We start from the raw sequence: 14684 nt of genomic DNA, 5'->3' as shown, positions 1-14684 counted from the left end.
TCGATGTATCATCCATTTCCCTTTCACCTTAGATTCACAAGTGCTTCACAATTGCTCACTACAGCATTTCATCCTTTCACATAGTGATGCTGGTGATACAAACAATAATGGGAAGCAGTTTACAACACTATTCCACACAGAAACCTATTTCTCAGCTCACTAGGTCTTACCATGAACGCTGGGAAGACAATCCCTATTACTGATCATTAAGCTTTTAAAATGGTTTCCTAAAAACGCAATGATTATTTAACATAGTGTGTGTGGTGAGTTTTTACTCAACCAAGGAATACGCAGTCCCCCATACAGCCATCCCTCCCCCCCAATTCCAGGTGGCTACTAGGAGACTGAGACTGTAAAGCCAGTTCGGGCTCTGCCATTGTACCATCAAAACAGAATGCTAGATGCAACGGAGGTCTATACTGTTTAGGAACTGACCTTACCTCAGGTGGGGCGGAGTGTGTTTTCAAAAAGCTTATTTACTGTACTAAAGCAAAGCTTATTAAACACAATAACGTCTCCAAAGTGTGCTTGCCTGCAAAGATCGGAAGAGGAGGGTACATTACTATTGTTCCGAGTGCACAGGTTTTCTGGGCCTTCTGCAACATGCTGAATACCCTCAGAAAATAGGGCTTGTGCTCATACGTTGAGAACACCTCACCTCAGAAGACTCATCCAGCCTCTGCCTTTTGGAAATCTTCTAACTAACCAGGGTCAGCTTGTAGGTGAGAGCAATGCAGTCGCATCAGTATACCCTTCTTCCTCTCCCACGATGGGAAGAGGACTGTGCAGGAAATAGTCAGAAACAGACATGAAAGCTCACGCATTTATGGGAGAATGCCATGTTTCATCATTTTTCGGTTTTGAAGGTATGAAGACTCCCTTAAAGATTGACCCGGACACTTGCAAGTGATTAAGATCGTGTCAATCATCGAAGCCTAAACAGAGGTCAGCAGAGCGAGAACCAATGCCGTCGCGGTCGCAGCTGCGGACAGTGTTGAAGATTCGTGAGCAGTCTGAACTGTCACAGTTATATGATAAGATATACTGGCGTTACCAGAGTCTGGGCCAACGTTTAAGCTGAATCAAAGGTTGCTGATGCTGCGAAACCCTTTGCAGAAGACCGGGCCGTTCTGAAAAATAGCCAACAACCTACTAAAAGGTGTTGACCCGAAAAGACCTACAGTTAGATAACAATCTGCAAAGGGACATGCTGAACTCTGCCACTTCTGAAGTATGCTCTCTGAGCCTTTCCATTTCTTTGTGTAAGGAACAGGAAGCATTTTACAGTGTTCATGATTTCTACTACAGGTTGGCAAGGGTGAGAATGGCTTCATACTCCCAGAAAGCGAGCACTTAGGTGTATGAAAGCACATAAATAAAAGGACTGATCCTTCTCAGAGAGGCCCAAGGACGCTCTGCAATAGAAGGGACTGCTCCTGACATCTGCATATGGCACCCACGACAGGGCTAGAAACCCAGTGAATTAAGTGGTTGACATTATATTAAGAGTTCTTTTTCTGAAAATATTCAACTCGGAGAATCAGTAGCTCAGACACTGTGTCCCAGAGATACTGAAAAAACAAAGGGTACCGACACCATTATCTCCCATGATTACATCCGATGCAACTTCTGATGCTCGTGATTAGATGTTTAACAGCACCAGCTAGAGCCAGTGACTGCTTACTACAGTAAATAAAATAACTACTACAGTTTGATGCCTGGGAAGGTGTTCATATAAAGAACACCTTACCAGGTATTAGAAAAAAAATATTTTTAATGCAAGATACACAATTAAAATATTATTAAATGGGCATTTTAATTTAGCTACAGCAGGGGAACAGGCATTTAATAGAGAAGTAAAGAGAACACCACAGGTGTATAGAATTAATAACTATGCTAATATTGACTCATTTTATATGACAAAGCAATAAGAAAGTTATTGTTGAGGCACGCAGAATTACAGACTCTTCAAAACCTGATTTATTGAAAGCACTGCTATGAATACTCTAAAGCTGAACAACTTGGGGAGAACAATGGGAAATCTTAGGTTAAAAAAAAAGGTTAGCTGGGGAGATACAACTACGGGCTTCATTGGATGGCTCGGCAAAGTTATAACTACCTTTAGAAAATGAGCCGGTTTAAGTTCCCTGCCTCGAAAGTCGGTATTTAGGCTCGATAATGGTTTGAGTAGGGTCAGAGAAATGCAAAACATTATAAAATGAAAAAAATTGCACAACTGCTGTAATCTGCAAAATATTTCTTTCCAACACAATTTCAATTCTATATACTTTCAAAGAACAAAAAAAACAACAAAAAAACGTTTCAAATAACTACATAACCAATAATAATACACTCGCACAGGAATGAGCAAATATATGTGGAAAATATATATTTGTACAAAACAAACTTAGTTACCTCTGGCCTAACCGGGTCTTCGATTCCAACAACAGCGATACATGTAAGACCAGTGAGAATTTCAGTTTCATTGTCCCACTCTGGTTCATGTTCTCCCACCGGGAAATCTCTATAAGCCAGACATATTGTTCTGAGTCCCTCGCTGGCCATTGGCTCAATCACTCTTTTTGCCATATCATCGCGATCTCTTGGTCTAAAAACTTTAGCTTCACCATCAGCAGTTATGATTTTATAACATCTGAGAAAAAAAGAGAAAATTCACATTCAAACATATATAGCAATAAGACAAGGTCAGTCAACATAATTAGACGTGCATTATCAATTAAATGTTAACTCCCTTAAAAGGCAACAAAAACCATGCCCGGATGGAAAAACATGCCCAGCCGAAATTGTTTATACAATCTTGATAACATGTAAATATTACTTACTTATAACATTTCTCACAGAACAAAAACATTCCTAGATTAATGGCGTAACCTACAGAAGCACCTCTTTTGTAATTCCAAAGAGGAAAAAAGGACCCTGAAAAAGTTACAGTGCCCTCAAATGTTTTACAACTTTTCGGCCTTTTATCACTATTGGAACACTTGTGCCTATTGTGTGCTGTATGCATCAAATGATGCGACCTAGGCCTTCAATGAGGGTGAGGCTGGAGTGTTAGCCGATAATGGGAATAATACCTTTACTGGATAATTACTCTTACAGGTAAGTAAAATAAGGAATCTCATTATATTCACGACCATAAAAAAAAGCCTGCTTAGCATTAAAGAACCAACGGCAAAGGTGGTTATTTGGAAACGCCTCCACCACAAAATATTTTGAGAAATATTTTATTAACTTTGTAAACTGCTTCTATATAAGCCAAAACCAAAAGGCCAACCAAAACTGAAGTACATCTTCCATGATGCAGCACTCAATTCAATTCAATTTATTATCATATTATGGAACTCCTGAGAGGTCCACATGAATACAGATACAAGATCATTAAAAGGAAGAAACAAAATTCCATAAAAAAATAATACTCATTTCTTAGAAAGGCAAAATAGATAAATACATACATGAATAGTTCCTTATTTAATATAAATAATTCAGAATATCTGCAAAATGATTGGAAAAACTTAAAAATACTGTAACAAAATCTTTCATTATGGGGGGTATGACATAAATCTAGCGCTTCTCTGTGAGATCTAATATTAAGCTGTAAGAAAAGGGGTTTCAACAACAATTTCCTTGGAGCGGTGAGAGCCGGACAGACAAATAAGACATGAGTAAGAGATTGCACTCCTCCTTGAGACAGATCACAAACACTAGTAGAGCCATCCCACCGTGAGGTGAGATCTTTCAAAGGCAATCTACTTAGTCTAAGCAGGATACACATCGCCTCACCCCATGGTTTAAATTCCTGGTCAAATAGGGTTGCACCCTTTTCATAGTTACCGAGGTAGTTAACTTCTCTAGACCTCTTCTTTTACGACATACCTCCATATCCATCAAAAAACCCTTGGACCAAGATGCTTCCTTCAGAATTTTTTTTAATGATGCATAAGGACTTGAAGGACAACGCCCCAAGTCTAGCTCTAGGAGTTGAATAGCTTTGATGTAATTTCTAAAGAAAACAGATTTTTCCCTCAGATTATAGGCCAGGTTTCTCAGTGTACAATCCTCACTATGCATGAGATTGTGTGCCCTTCTTATTACTGCCACAAGGCCTTGCACAAAGATGTTCTTAATGCCAAATTCAAGGTGTAATGCAGCCCCAAAGACTGCATGGCTACCGGAGACCATACATCTCAGGATGCGGGATTCCATCTTGTCCAAAAAGCCCCATTTGGATACTTCAGTACACTCTATTGCATATAGAAGAGTTGCTGGAATCTTAACCTGATAGGAAGTGGGAAAAATGGCGCTTACCATTTGCCTTATAAAAGGCCGACAGGCCTTGGGCTAGTGAAAGGGCCTTATTGGTATTATGTCGTATATGATCAGAATCTTTTATTGAGGCCGAAAAAATCTTGCCTAAAAACTGGTATGATACTTGCTGATCCAGCTTATGTTGACCCATTACCCAAGGGGGCACGACTCTTCTAAGAATATTTCCAGAGAAGCAGACCACCTGCGACTTGGCTGTATTAATTTTCAGGAAGTGCTTCTCTGAATAGGTTTTTCAATGCGGCCAGGCGATGGTTTAGGCCTTTTAGGGTAACGTCGTACACTACTATATCATCCGCATACATTAAGCAGACAATAGGCCGGCCCCTCACCGCAGGGGCATCGCTGGAGGAGTTCCTGAGACTTATGGGTAGATCATGGATGCAGCACTCCAGATCTTGGTCTCAGTTATTGTCTTCAACGCGTGACTTCTGTTGCATTAACTCATGCACCGTGGGATCTAGAACTGGTAAGATTAAGATTTTGATAAAACAGCTTGATATAGGCTATGATCTAGGCCATTTACCATGAGCAGACCTTGCACAGCAAGGTTACGTGAATGGAAAAAATAAAAATAAATGAAAGACTGATTAACGCAAAGAAATGATAGAACTTCAGACAGCTCACCTTTATGCCAGGGCTTATAATGTACTAGGATAGTGATGTAAAGATCGACTTGCTGCCTTTGATGCCATAGATGTAATAATTCCGCAAAATGTCAGGAATGCTTGTAAACAGTGCCTTTTTTGGCTATGTTCTCAGCTATCCCAAGATTGTAGCACTCTTTACCTGACCTTCTCTAGCGTGGAAACAGCACATCTTCAAGCATACAGGGGTCTAAATATACAACGTGGACTCTGGTGCATTAGAGGTGGACATAAATAAAACAATGCAAACACAAGATTTCATCCACTTTTGGAAGAAACTGCCACTGTCAGAAATGTGTATAGGAGCCCTCTCCATATTGAATGCATTACCGCACCTCCTGTACCACGCTGCCAAACTACCACTTAAACTCCACAAGAAAATATTTACTTAAGTGAAGTCATTATTGACAAAAATGATATAGGGCACAGACAGTTCCCTGTGCAAGCTGTCGATATCCACCTTGAGCGGAAGACCTCGAGCACCAGGTTATGAAAGCTATTACCTGTTAGCTCAGCTGAAACTGACAGCTAAATGGTTTGCTGATCAGAAACCCAAACGTGTGTGGTGCCTTCACCATCACGTCACTGAGCAGAATGCCACTGGACACGCACAAAAACTACGTACGAGATAATTAAATGCAGAGAGGTACTGATCGAAATGATGCCTTGAGACTAATGAACCATACCCCCCCCAAATCTCCAAATACGGTTCCACTCCAAACTGGAGGCACTCTCGAAATCTACAAATAGAGCAGTGAGGCGTAAAACAGACATTCAGAAACAGAATAATCCGTTTGTGGATGAACTCTACAAATGTTTGGGTAAAGGTGTAAATCCCATAGGACATCAGTGGGTGAACTGCTGGGATGCAAGCTTTATTCACAACACAAAGGTACAACACTGACTGCAGCAACCATCCGTAAAATAAAGACCAATCAAAGGATAGGTGGCAGTAGCAGGAAGAACATCATGCAAGTCTCTCACATACATAACATGTACAATATAAGTGGCTGATGCACTAAAGAGGGAATGAGAGGAGAATTCTACACATTCCCTAAACAGACAAGAAAAGGGGTACTCCTGGAAGAAACAGACAAACCTCTTAATGAATTATCCTCCACTCAAGTACTCACAAACAACGATGAACCATCACCTAAGGTGTGTGGTATGCTTCACCTGGGGATTCCACATCCAGCACTGGGAATAATATGAGAGCACTAATGCTCACTGGTTATACAGTCTGCTAGTTATGGTTCCCTAAGTTGGATCAGTGTGTGTCTCTTAGGTTGCCATTTATGCTCTCCCCCTCTTAAGCTGTCAGCCCTATATTAAAATTGTGTGTAGATGAACTAAATGTTTAACTGATGTCTCCCTACCAAAAGATTAAAAACGAGGGAGTCAAGGAATGAAACTTGCTTCTTTTTTCCATTGATGTTTCAGCCATGGCTATTGACCCAATGGTGCAAGGTGCGTTCCTTCAACCTATAAGGATTTCACTTCAGCTACTGTGATACAGTCCATGGTTAATAGTTCAAGTTATGCAAGCACATTCAATATATCCTTTGTTTTTCCATAAGAGACAACAGCACTGGTAACGTCCCTTCTTCATAGAACAAATACATCTTTGGCAGAAATAGTGCAAGCCATGTTGGAAGGTGGCTCCTTCCTGACGTGTGCATATTTTAATTTGAGGCAAATGCATGCCATATTTAGACAGCAGCAGGTTTTCTTTTTTCTGCTTTTATTCATTATTTTTATCCTGCGTATGCTTGTTGAGTTTGGTTTGTATTACTGTGGATGGATACGTGAGTAAATACAAGAATGAGTCATTAGATGAATGGAATGTGTGCAAGGATACGTGACGGAATGCATCTGTGATGACCAACTGAGAGCTTAAACCCACCAGTGACTTAAGGGGCACTCAAGGTATAAGACAGACGTCTTGGCAAAGCCACTGCTTGTTACCCAGCTGTACTAAACTTTATTTTAAAAATGCCAAAGTTTAGAAAAGACAATACCAATTGTCATTATATTTTACTCACAGTGCTAAATGTTTTTTGAATTACATTGAGAAAATATCTGCAGGAAAATAATCTGACTGTTGCAAAATTTCTGGTTCAAAGGTAAAAATAATTCTTACTTTTTAAGAACGATCTCAGAGGCACCTTTGCTGAACATCCGGTAACTGCCGTCAGAATTTTTCAATACAGTGCTCATGGATTTTCGTACAGAGTTGAACGTGTATACTTTGAAAAGGGTTTCCTCCGGAATTTCATTCCTTACATCTTGATAGTCCCGTTTTAGGTCCAGAACAAATCCAAGCAAGGAACATTCTGTTTTATTACCAACTTGGCTTGGCAGACCACCTTCTTTTTCAGGAGGCTGTAAAAGTAAAAACATATCTAGAATATTCTTAAATTCTTAAGCAAACCCTGCAACTAGAATGAAAATATTTAAGGCTATATAGTAGCATTCAACATTAGAAAAACATTTAAAGCATTAAGAACCTTTTTGTGGAAACTGCTAATACATCTTTACATAATCACTACAGCTTTAGGACTTTTGCATCATAGTCCTATCCAAATACGTAAGGTGTCAACTTAAAATTCAATAACGTATTTTAAAATGTCCTATCTTCTAATACTAGGGGCATTATTTAAATCAATATCGCCTATGATTGCCCCACCACGTATATATGAGGCACACCAGTGCCTTTTAAGAGGGACAGTAATGGTTTCAACTGTATTCATTTTTCACTTTTTGGATGCCATTGTTTCACAACCACACAGCATCAAGGGAACAGATGAGAAAGAATAAGCAGAAAAAACTACACAAGACCATCCTGTCAAAACTGGCACCATTCGTACCATCAATAACTGCAGAAGAAATTGCCCAAAACATTTGTAGAAAACTTTACTGACAGATGTGCTACTCCCACTAGACGAATTACCATAATGAAATAGAAGCACGTTTACACATCTTCAGCCCTTTAACTACCTACTGCTGTGCATGCCCGATGACGTAAGACTGCAATATGTTCTTGCAAACAGACATCTTCCAAACGTTTAACCTTAGAACTCTGTTATAAAGCTGCAAACAGAAAAAGTCACTCAGTGGTGGGAACTTCTAAAGTCAGGCTGAAAGCATTTCAAAATTTTAAGTGGAGTTCACCAGTCTACTATAAGCAACCTACAACCAGCTGTTGGCAAACGGCAGAGAACTTGGCCAGATAAGTGAATGAAGATTTATTTAGAAGCGATTGGGAACTAAATCACTTCTAGACGCTATATTAAATACCCTAAATGAAATGTGTAAATTGAACACACTGCATGAAAAATATTCGTCTCGAGTTCGGCCATAGTCCTGACTGTCAAGAACAACTGCAAATTCATGTCAGATTTGCTGTTCCCTCAAATCATAATCTAGCCCTTGGGATTTCAAACAGTACCAAAAATCCAGACCCTCGAGATCCCCATAGGTGGTAACATTTACAGAGCAGTCAAACAATGAGAGACAACGGACTTTTGAACATGAAATATAAAGACTTGAAATGAGAATAGGTATGCATAATAAGGTACTGAAATGTTTTCAGAGGACATGATGATTCTAATCGTGTTATGTCTCCTATTAAAGTGTGCACCTTGAAAAAGTAAGTGTTTGAAAGTGCTACAGATGCCTGGCTGCTAATAGTCGAGTTAGGCGTGCCTCATTTTGCCTCAGTCAGTGCCTTGCCTCCGTTCCTATTCATTTTCTTTACCAAAAGATGCTTGGATTCTATTATTACTTCAGAAAAGTGGGGGGCTACTTAAATGCATAATTTGGGACTTCAGTGTTTATGTTTCTTGATTTCTGATGACCATTCTGATGTTTCCTACTTCTTTGTCTTTGCAGCATAGCGTTGGGTATGCACGATATCTGCATGTCGTTGCAAGGAATCGTTTTTTAAACCGATGACTCGCGTCTCGTGTGTAATTTAGTAAATTTCGGTAATTTAAATTGTATGTCTTTTCTTCCGTTTAAGAATCAGAACTGCATAGTTTATGATAACTGAACTCCCAGTATTCCCTTTCTCTGTGAAACACAACATATTTCCTTTAGTGCTTGCCATGGCAATAGACTCGATTAAAAACGCAGTACAATTTCAATCCAGCTGCTCATGAATATGTTCTGGACTCATTCACACAAATTAAGCACCATCGACTACTCAAGATTTGATGGTGGAATTAGACCATAAATATATATTTCATTTTAAATTTTGATCTTCCAGTGTATCAAAATGTATTTGTGGAAGAAGGTAGTTACTTTTAAATAGCAGTCAATTTTTTCCACATTTATTTTTCCTCAAAAAGCACACTTTGCCAAATTAGTCCTTGACACAGAAGAACACGAAGAACAAACACACATTTATAGTAAGGTATGAAGAAGTAACTAAGTCAGAGAACTATCCGATGAAACCTAAGAAAGAAGTCAAGCAAGAGTGGCTGCTGGCTCAACTGCTATTTAACTTCTGCACCAACGACATTTAAGTCATTAAAGAAGCAACACAAACTTAAATGTTTTGGCACCTCTGCGGCTAGCGCTACTCCACTGATCCATATCCACAAAGCTTGTAAGACTTCTAAGAAGTAATGGAGTCTCACTACACTGAAAATGCAGCCCCCGATGCTCTTGAGCTAATTTCATGCTCTACAAATACCAACCTGCACAGGAACTCATACAATTGAGCTGAAATGCAGCACTGACATATCAAATGTGATTATCGACGCTGAATTTTACATTTAAGTTACAACAATTATTAAAAATAGAGAATAAAATTGCTCCTAAGGGGTTGCCATATCTGGATCTTAAATACAAAATCATTATCTGTAATCTGTAATTCATGTGTTCAGTGACAGTGGAACTGTGACCTTCTGGTGTGTTTTTCTTTTTGTTGAAAAAAAAAAAAGTAATCACTAAGAGTGAAGGAAACACTACGGATCCTATCGTCCTTGGATAGAGGCAGTGTGGCGTAATGTCACACTAACACCCATGAAACGCATCCTTCATGCCTCAGCACACCTCCCATTATGGGCTCGAAAAGAAAATCAACCACATCAGCCAAACTCTGAAGGTGATTCACTGGAACCCTCTAGGACTACATCATCTTTGAAACCAGCTGCATTACCTACAAAGACACATGAAACCACAGGATAGCACACCTAGCTGACAACTAAACACATATTGGAGGGGCAGTGCCATGCCAGCAGTGGACTGACGTCTAACACACGCAAAAAGGAAAAAACCAGTAGGCAGGACATCTTCTAATGATTTGGGATCAGGAACAACATCCCCATTGGGTCTAAGCATCCCACATCTGGGACAAATTCTACATTCAATAGTTGCTGTCAGAACCACATCCAGAGGGCTACTGGGCCCAATCATGGATTTGGGGCCTTTTACTCTTGATGTCCTGGGGCTCGACCTACTATGGACCCTGAGCAAATCTGCCATGTACCCTTTCTAAGGAACAGCATGCTCCCTCAGGGGGAAGGTAGGCGTAAGCAAGTGAACACAGGCTCACAACTCAAAATACATACAGCAGCAATAAATTATTGTCCAGCCAAATACTCACTTTTTTATATATATATATATGTATATATATATATATATATATATATATATATATATAAACATGTTTTATTTTACTGCTATTAACACAAATGTAAATACACCATTCACACACAACAGCACAGTCCACCTTAGGTCAAGTCTCTGGCGTTCCGTAGGCCGTTACCTGTGTCCCACTCCTTTTTCGCTCTAGCGAGTGGCTATTCCACATTTACATTAGGCACAATCCAGGGTAACTAGCAGTCAGAATCTCTAGTGTCCACTCTGACTCTATAAGTGGAAAGTGTACCAGCGCTCAAGTGTTATCAAGCAAGCAAGTTCCCACTGAGGCAGAATTGGCCCTAATTCAGTCGAACCTACACCTGCAGAAATGGAGCATCTGGGGTTCCTGAACGTGCTCCGCCTTTAGAGTAATCTCTCTGCATGCAGAAGGTAGGGTGGGAACAACAGCTCAGAACCAAAACACTTCTGTGAATACAGGGTGTTATTCCTGATCACGATTCTGCCCTGTGGCACAGCCTTTGGGTAAAGTTAAGCTTCTCATAGCAGGCAGCACTGGGGTGGTATCCAAGAAACAGCATAGACAACATGAGCACAATGAGGTTTTGGTACCTGGCTGTCACTTGTCTTCATGAAGTAGTAATCAAGGATTTGTATAGCGCTGCTAATCAACCATAGAGTCTCAAGGTGCTGTATGTTTGGCATGCTGCTCAGTTGAAGATCCAGGTCTTGAGGTCCTTTCTGAAATGCTTCAGTGAAGCAGTGTGTCTGAGCTTGAGAGGTAGTGTGTTCCATACCCGGGCTACTAGGTAGGAGAAGGATCTTCCTCCTGCTGTACTGTTCCGGATCTTGGGGATGGCTGGAAGGGCGAGCTGGGAGGAACCGAGATGTCTGTTGGGTACGTAGGAAATGAGACAGTGGTTGAGGTATGCCGATATTATGTTGTGCAGTCGTTGTGCCTTGCAGGTGTGGATCAGGAGTTTGCATGTGATGCGCTTGTGGACTCGGAGCCAGTGTAGGTCTCCGAGATGGGAGGAGTTGCGGCTGTCTCAGGGGATGTCCAGGATGAGTCTAGTCTGGCTGCTGCATTCTGGACTCTTTGTAGTCTTGATTGAAGTTTCTTGGTGATGCCGGCCTAGAGTGCGTTGCAGTAGTCCAGTCCAGTGGTGATAAGTGAGTGGGTGACTGTCTTCCTCGTGTTGGGGGAATCCATTTGAGAATATTCCGCAGAAGTCGAAGGGCGTGGAAGCATGACGAAGAGATGGCGGGTCATCGATAGAGGAGTCCAGGATGACGCTCAGGTTGCGTCCATGGTAAGTATGGTAAGTGGGGATGGGGGCGTTACCCAGAGCGGTGGGCCACCAGGAGTCCTTCCAGGCAGAAGGGGTGGAGCCAATCACAAGGATCTCTGTCTTGTCTAAGTTGAGCTTGAGGCAGCTGGCCTCCATCCAGGAAATGACTGCTCTCATCCCGTTGTGGAAATTCCTCTTGGCTTGAGCAGAGTCCTCGGACAGGGAGATGATCAGTTGGGTATCGTCCGGGTAGGAAACGATGTTAGCTCATGTGGTTTGGTGATCTTGGCAAGGGGGGCCATGGAGAAGTTGAAAAGCATCGGGCTTAGTGATGATCCTTGGGGCACTCTACAGCAAGTGTCTTTAGGCTCAGACTTGAACGGCGGTAGTCTGAACCTCTGTGTTCTTCCGGTGAGGAATGACCTGATCCAATCCAGGGCTTTGTCTCTGATGTCTGCGTCGTGCAGTCTGTCGCAGAGGGTGGAGTTGGAGATGGTGAAAAATGAGGAGGAGAGGTCAAGGAGGATGAGTGCGGCCATGCAGTAATCAGAGAAAGACAAAAGGCAAGTTCAGACCTAGAAATCTCCTCACCTTAAACAACGGCAACTGCAGTCTCACCCTTCACCCTTGCCAACAACTAAATGGCACTGTTCAGGAAAAACTAATCAGCATCCTCTTGCTAACAAAGCCTTCAGGGAATTCCTAAATGTAGCACGACCTACATCCTCCTCCAGTCAGTGTCTGAGTCTCTACTCTCAAGCCCTAGGAATGTAGACAATGCACTCTCACTGTATGTGGAGGCTGTCCTCATCCTTCATCTTGAGCCACGCTAAACCAGGGATATCCACATTGAATTCTACTAGCTTCAGTACTTAGACTCATGCAAACAGAGTCCTCCTACCTACCATGGATGGCTTCTGAGCAACCACAAGACTAGTGTGTAGCCAGGGCTAAAACAAATGTCAGGATAACAGATTCACAAGCAGCCAGGTACTCAGGGCAGGGGTAGAAGCTAGCTTTTCAAGCAGGAGACATTCCTGTTCCAACAATGTGTTGTCCCAAGCTGTGATTTTTGCTCACCTACATTAACCGCTTCCTGGAAAAAGAGCCACTTTTAAAAGAGGGTTAAGGCTGAGGCAGAAAACAAGTAAAGAATGGTTAAGTTGTATACCACCTGGAAGGTGCTGTCTTCTGAGAAGGAACCAAAAGTGTAGACTATATTGCTCCATGGGTTATTATCTGCCCCACATTATGTGATTCTAGGGCATTGACTTGAAGGCAACAACATATATAAACGCCAGTATTTTAGAAGTGATTCTGCATCAGAATTTGATAGCTTGAGCTGACAGTATGCTACTTACCCAGTGTTCATCTGTTCGTGGCATGTGTAGCTGCAGATTCACATGCTATGCATTGCTTCCGCCATCTAGTGTTGGGCTCGGAGTATTACAAGTTGTTTTTCTTTGAAGAAGTCTTTTTCGAGTCACAGGAATGAGTGACTCCTCTCGGTCATAGTGCGCATGGGCATCGACTCCTTTGTTAGATTGTTTTCCCGCAAAAGGGTGTGGGAAGGAGTGAAAGAATGTAAATGTGCTATAAAAGTAATAAGTAAATAAGATGTCCATGCAAATCTAAATGTATACACATATGTACAAATAAGAAACTGCAATGACTACAAGCTTCCGGGGGAGGATGCATGTGAATCTGCAGCACTACATGCCACGAACAGATGTACAAAGGGTAAGTGACATTTTCCGTTCGATGGCATGTGTAGCTGCAGATACACATGCTAAGCATAGACTAAAAAGCAGTTGCTCTCCCCAAAATATGCAGTGGCTAGCCTGTAGGAGCTGGAGTTGTTTGAAATAATGTTTTTAGGTCAGCTTGACCAACACTGGCCTGTTGCTTTGAAAATACATCCACACAGTAAAGCTTTGTAAATGTATGTGACGTAGACCATGTGGCAGCTTTGGATATGTCTGCCATTGGTATGTTTCCTAAAAATGCCATAGAAGCACCTTTAGTGGAATGAGCTTTGGGAGCTATTAAAAGTTGCTGTTTTGCCTTAAAGTAACATGTTTGAATACATTTAACAATCCATCTAGCTAATCCTTGTTTAGAGATAGGATTACCTGTATGTGGTTGTTAAAAGGCAATGAAAAGCTGTTAAGTTTTTCTAAACTCTTTTGTTCTATCCACATAATACATTAGAGCTATTTTAAGGTCAAGGGTGTGAAGAGCTCTTTGAGCAGTTGAATCTGTCTGTAGGAAGAAGACTGGCAACTCCACTATTTGGTTTATGTGAAAAGGCTGTACAACCATTGGCAAAAATGTTGGATTACTTCTAAGTACAACTTTATGCTTGTGTACTTGGAAAAAAGGTGCCTCGAGAGTGAATGCCTGTATTTCACTAACTCTTCTTAATGAAGTAATTGCTACTAAGAAAGCAACTTTCCAAGTTAGAAATTGAATCTCTGACTCACGCATGGGTTTAAAAGGTGGGCCCATTAGTCTTGTGAGTACAATATTTAGATTCCAATCAGGAACTGGTGGTGTTCTCAGTGGAATAATCTGTATTAGTCCTTCCAGGAATGCTTTAATAACCAGAACTCTAAAGAGAGAGGTATGTTGTATAGTCCGCAAGTATGGTGATATGGCAGTAAGATGAATTTTAATAGATGAGAAAGCTAAATTTGACTTTTGTAAATGAAGTAGGTAGCATACAATATCTTGTGTTGAAGCTGTAAGTGGGTCAGTATTTTTAGATTGACAGTAATAAACAAATCGTTTCCAC

The 14684-nt window shown here is 41.1% G+C and overlaps 1 protein-coding gene across 12 annotated transcripts in view; it reads right to left on the bottom strand.

The window, feature by feature from the left end:
- ATP2B1 (ATPase plasma membrane Ca2+ transporting 1) overlaps nucleotides 1-14684 on the bottom strand; it is a 432225-nt gene that overhangs the window by 150789 nt on the left and 266752 nt on the right. For all 12 annotated transcript variants that reach the window (XM_069228813.1, XM_069228808.1, XM_069228806.1 and 9 more), the window contains 2 exons: nucleotides 7132-7373; nucleotides 2416-2653 (listed from right to left, as the gene is read on the bottom strand). In XM_069228813.1, coding sequence (XP_069084914.1) covers nucleotides 2416-2653; nucleotides 7132-7373 — 480 coding nt within the window. The remainder of the gene's footprint in view (nucleotides 1-2415; nucleotides 2654-7131; nucleotides 7374-14684) is intronic.

The sequence above is a fragment of the Pleurodeles waltl genome, chromosome 4_1, assembly GCF_031143425.1.
Source record: "Pleurodeles waltl isolate 20211129_DDA chromosome 4_1, aPleWal1.hap1.20221129, whole genome shotgun sequence".
NCBI lineage: Eukaryota > Metazoa > Chordata > Amphibia > Caudata > Salamandridae > Pleurodeles > Pleurodeles waltl.
Note: the sequence above shows the minus strand (reverse complement) of the source record. Positions and strands in the feature narration are given on the sequence as shown.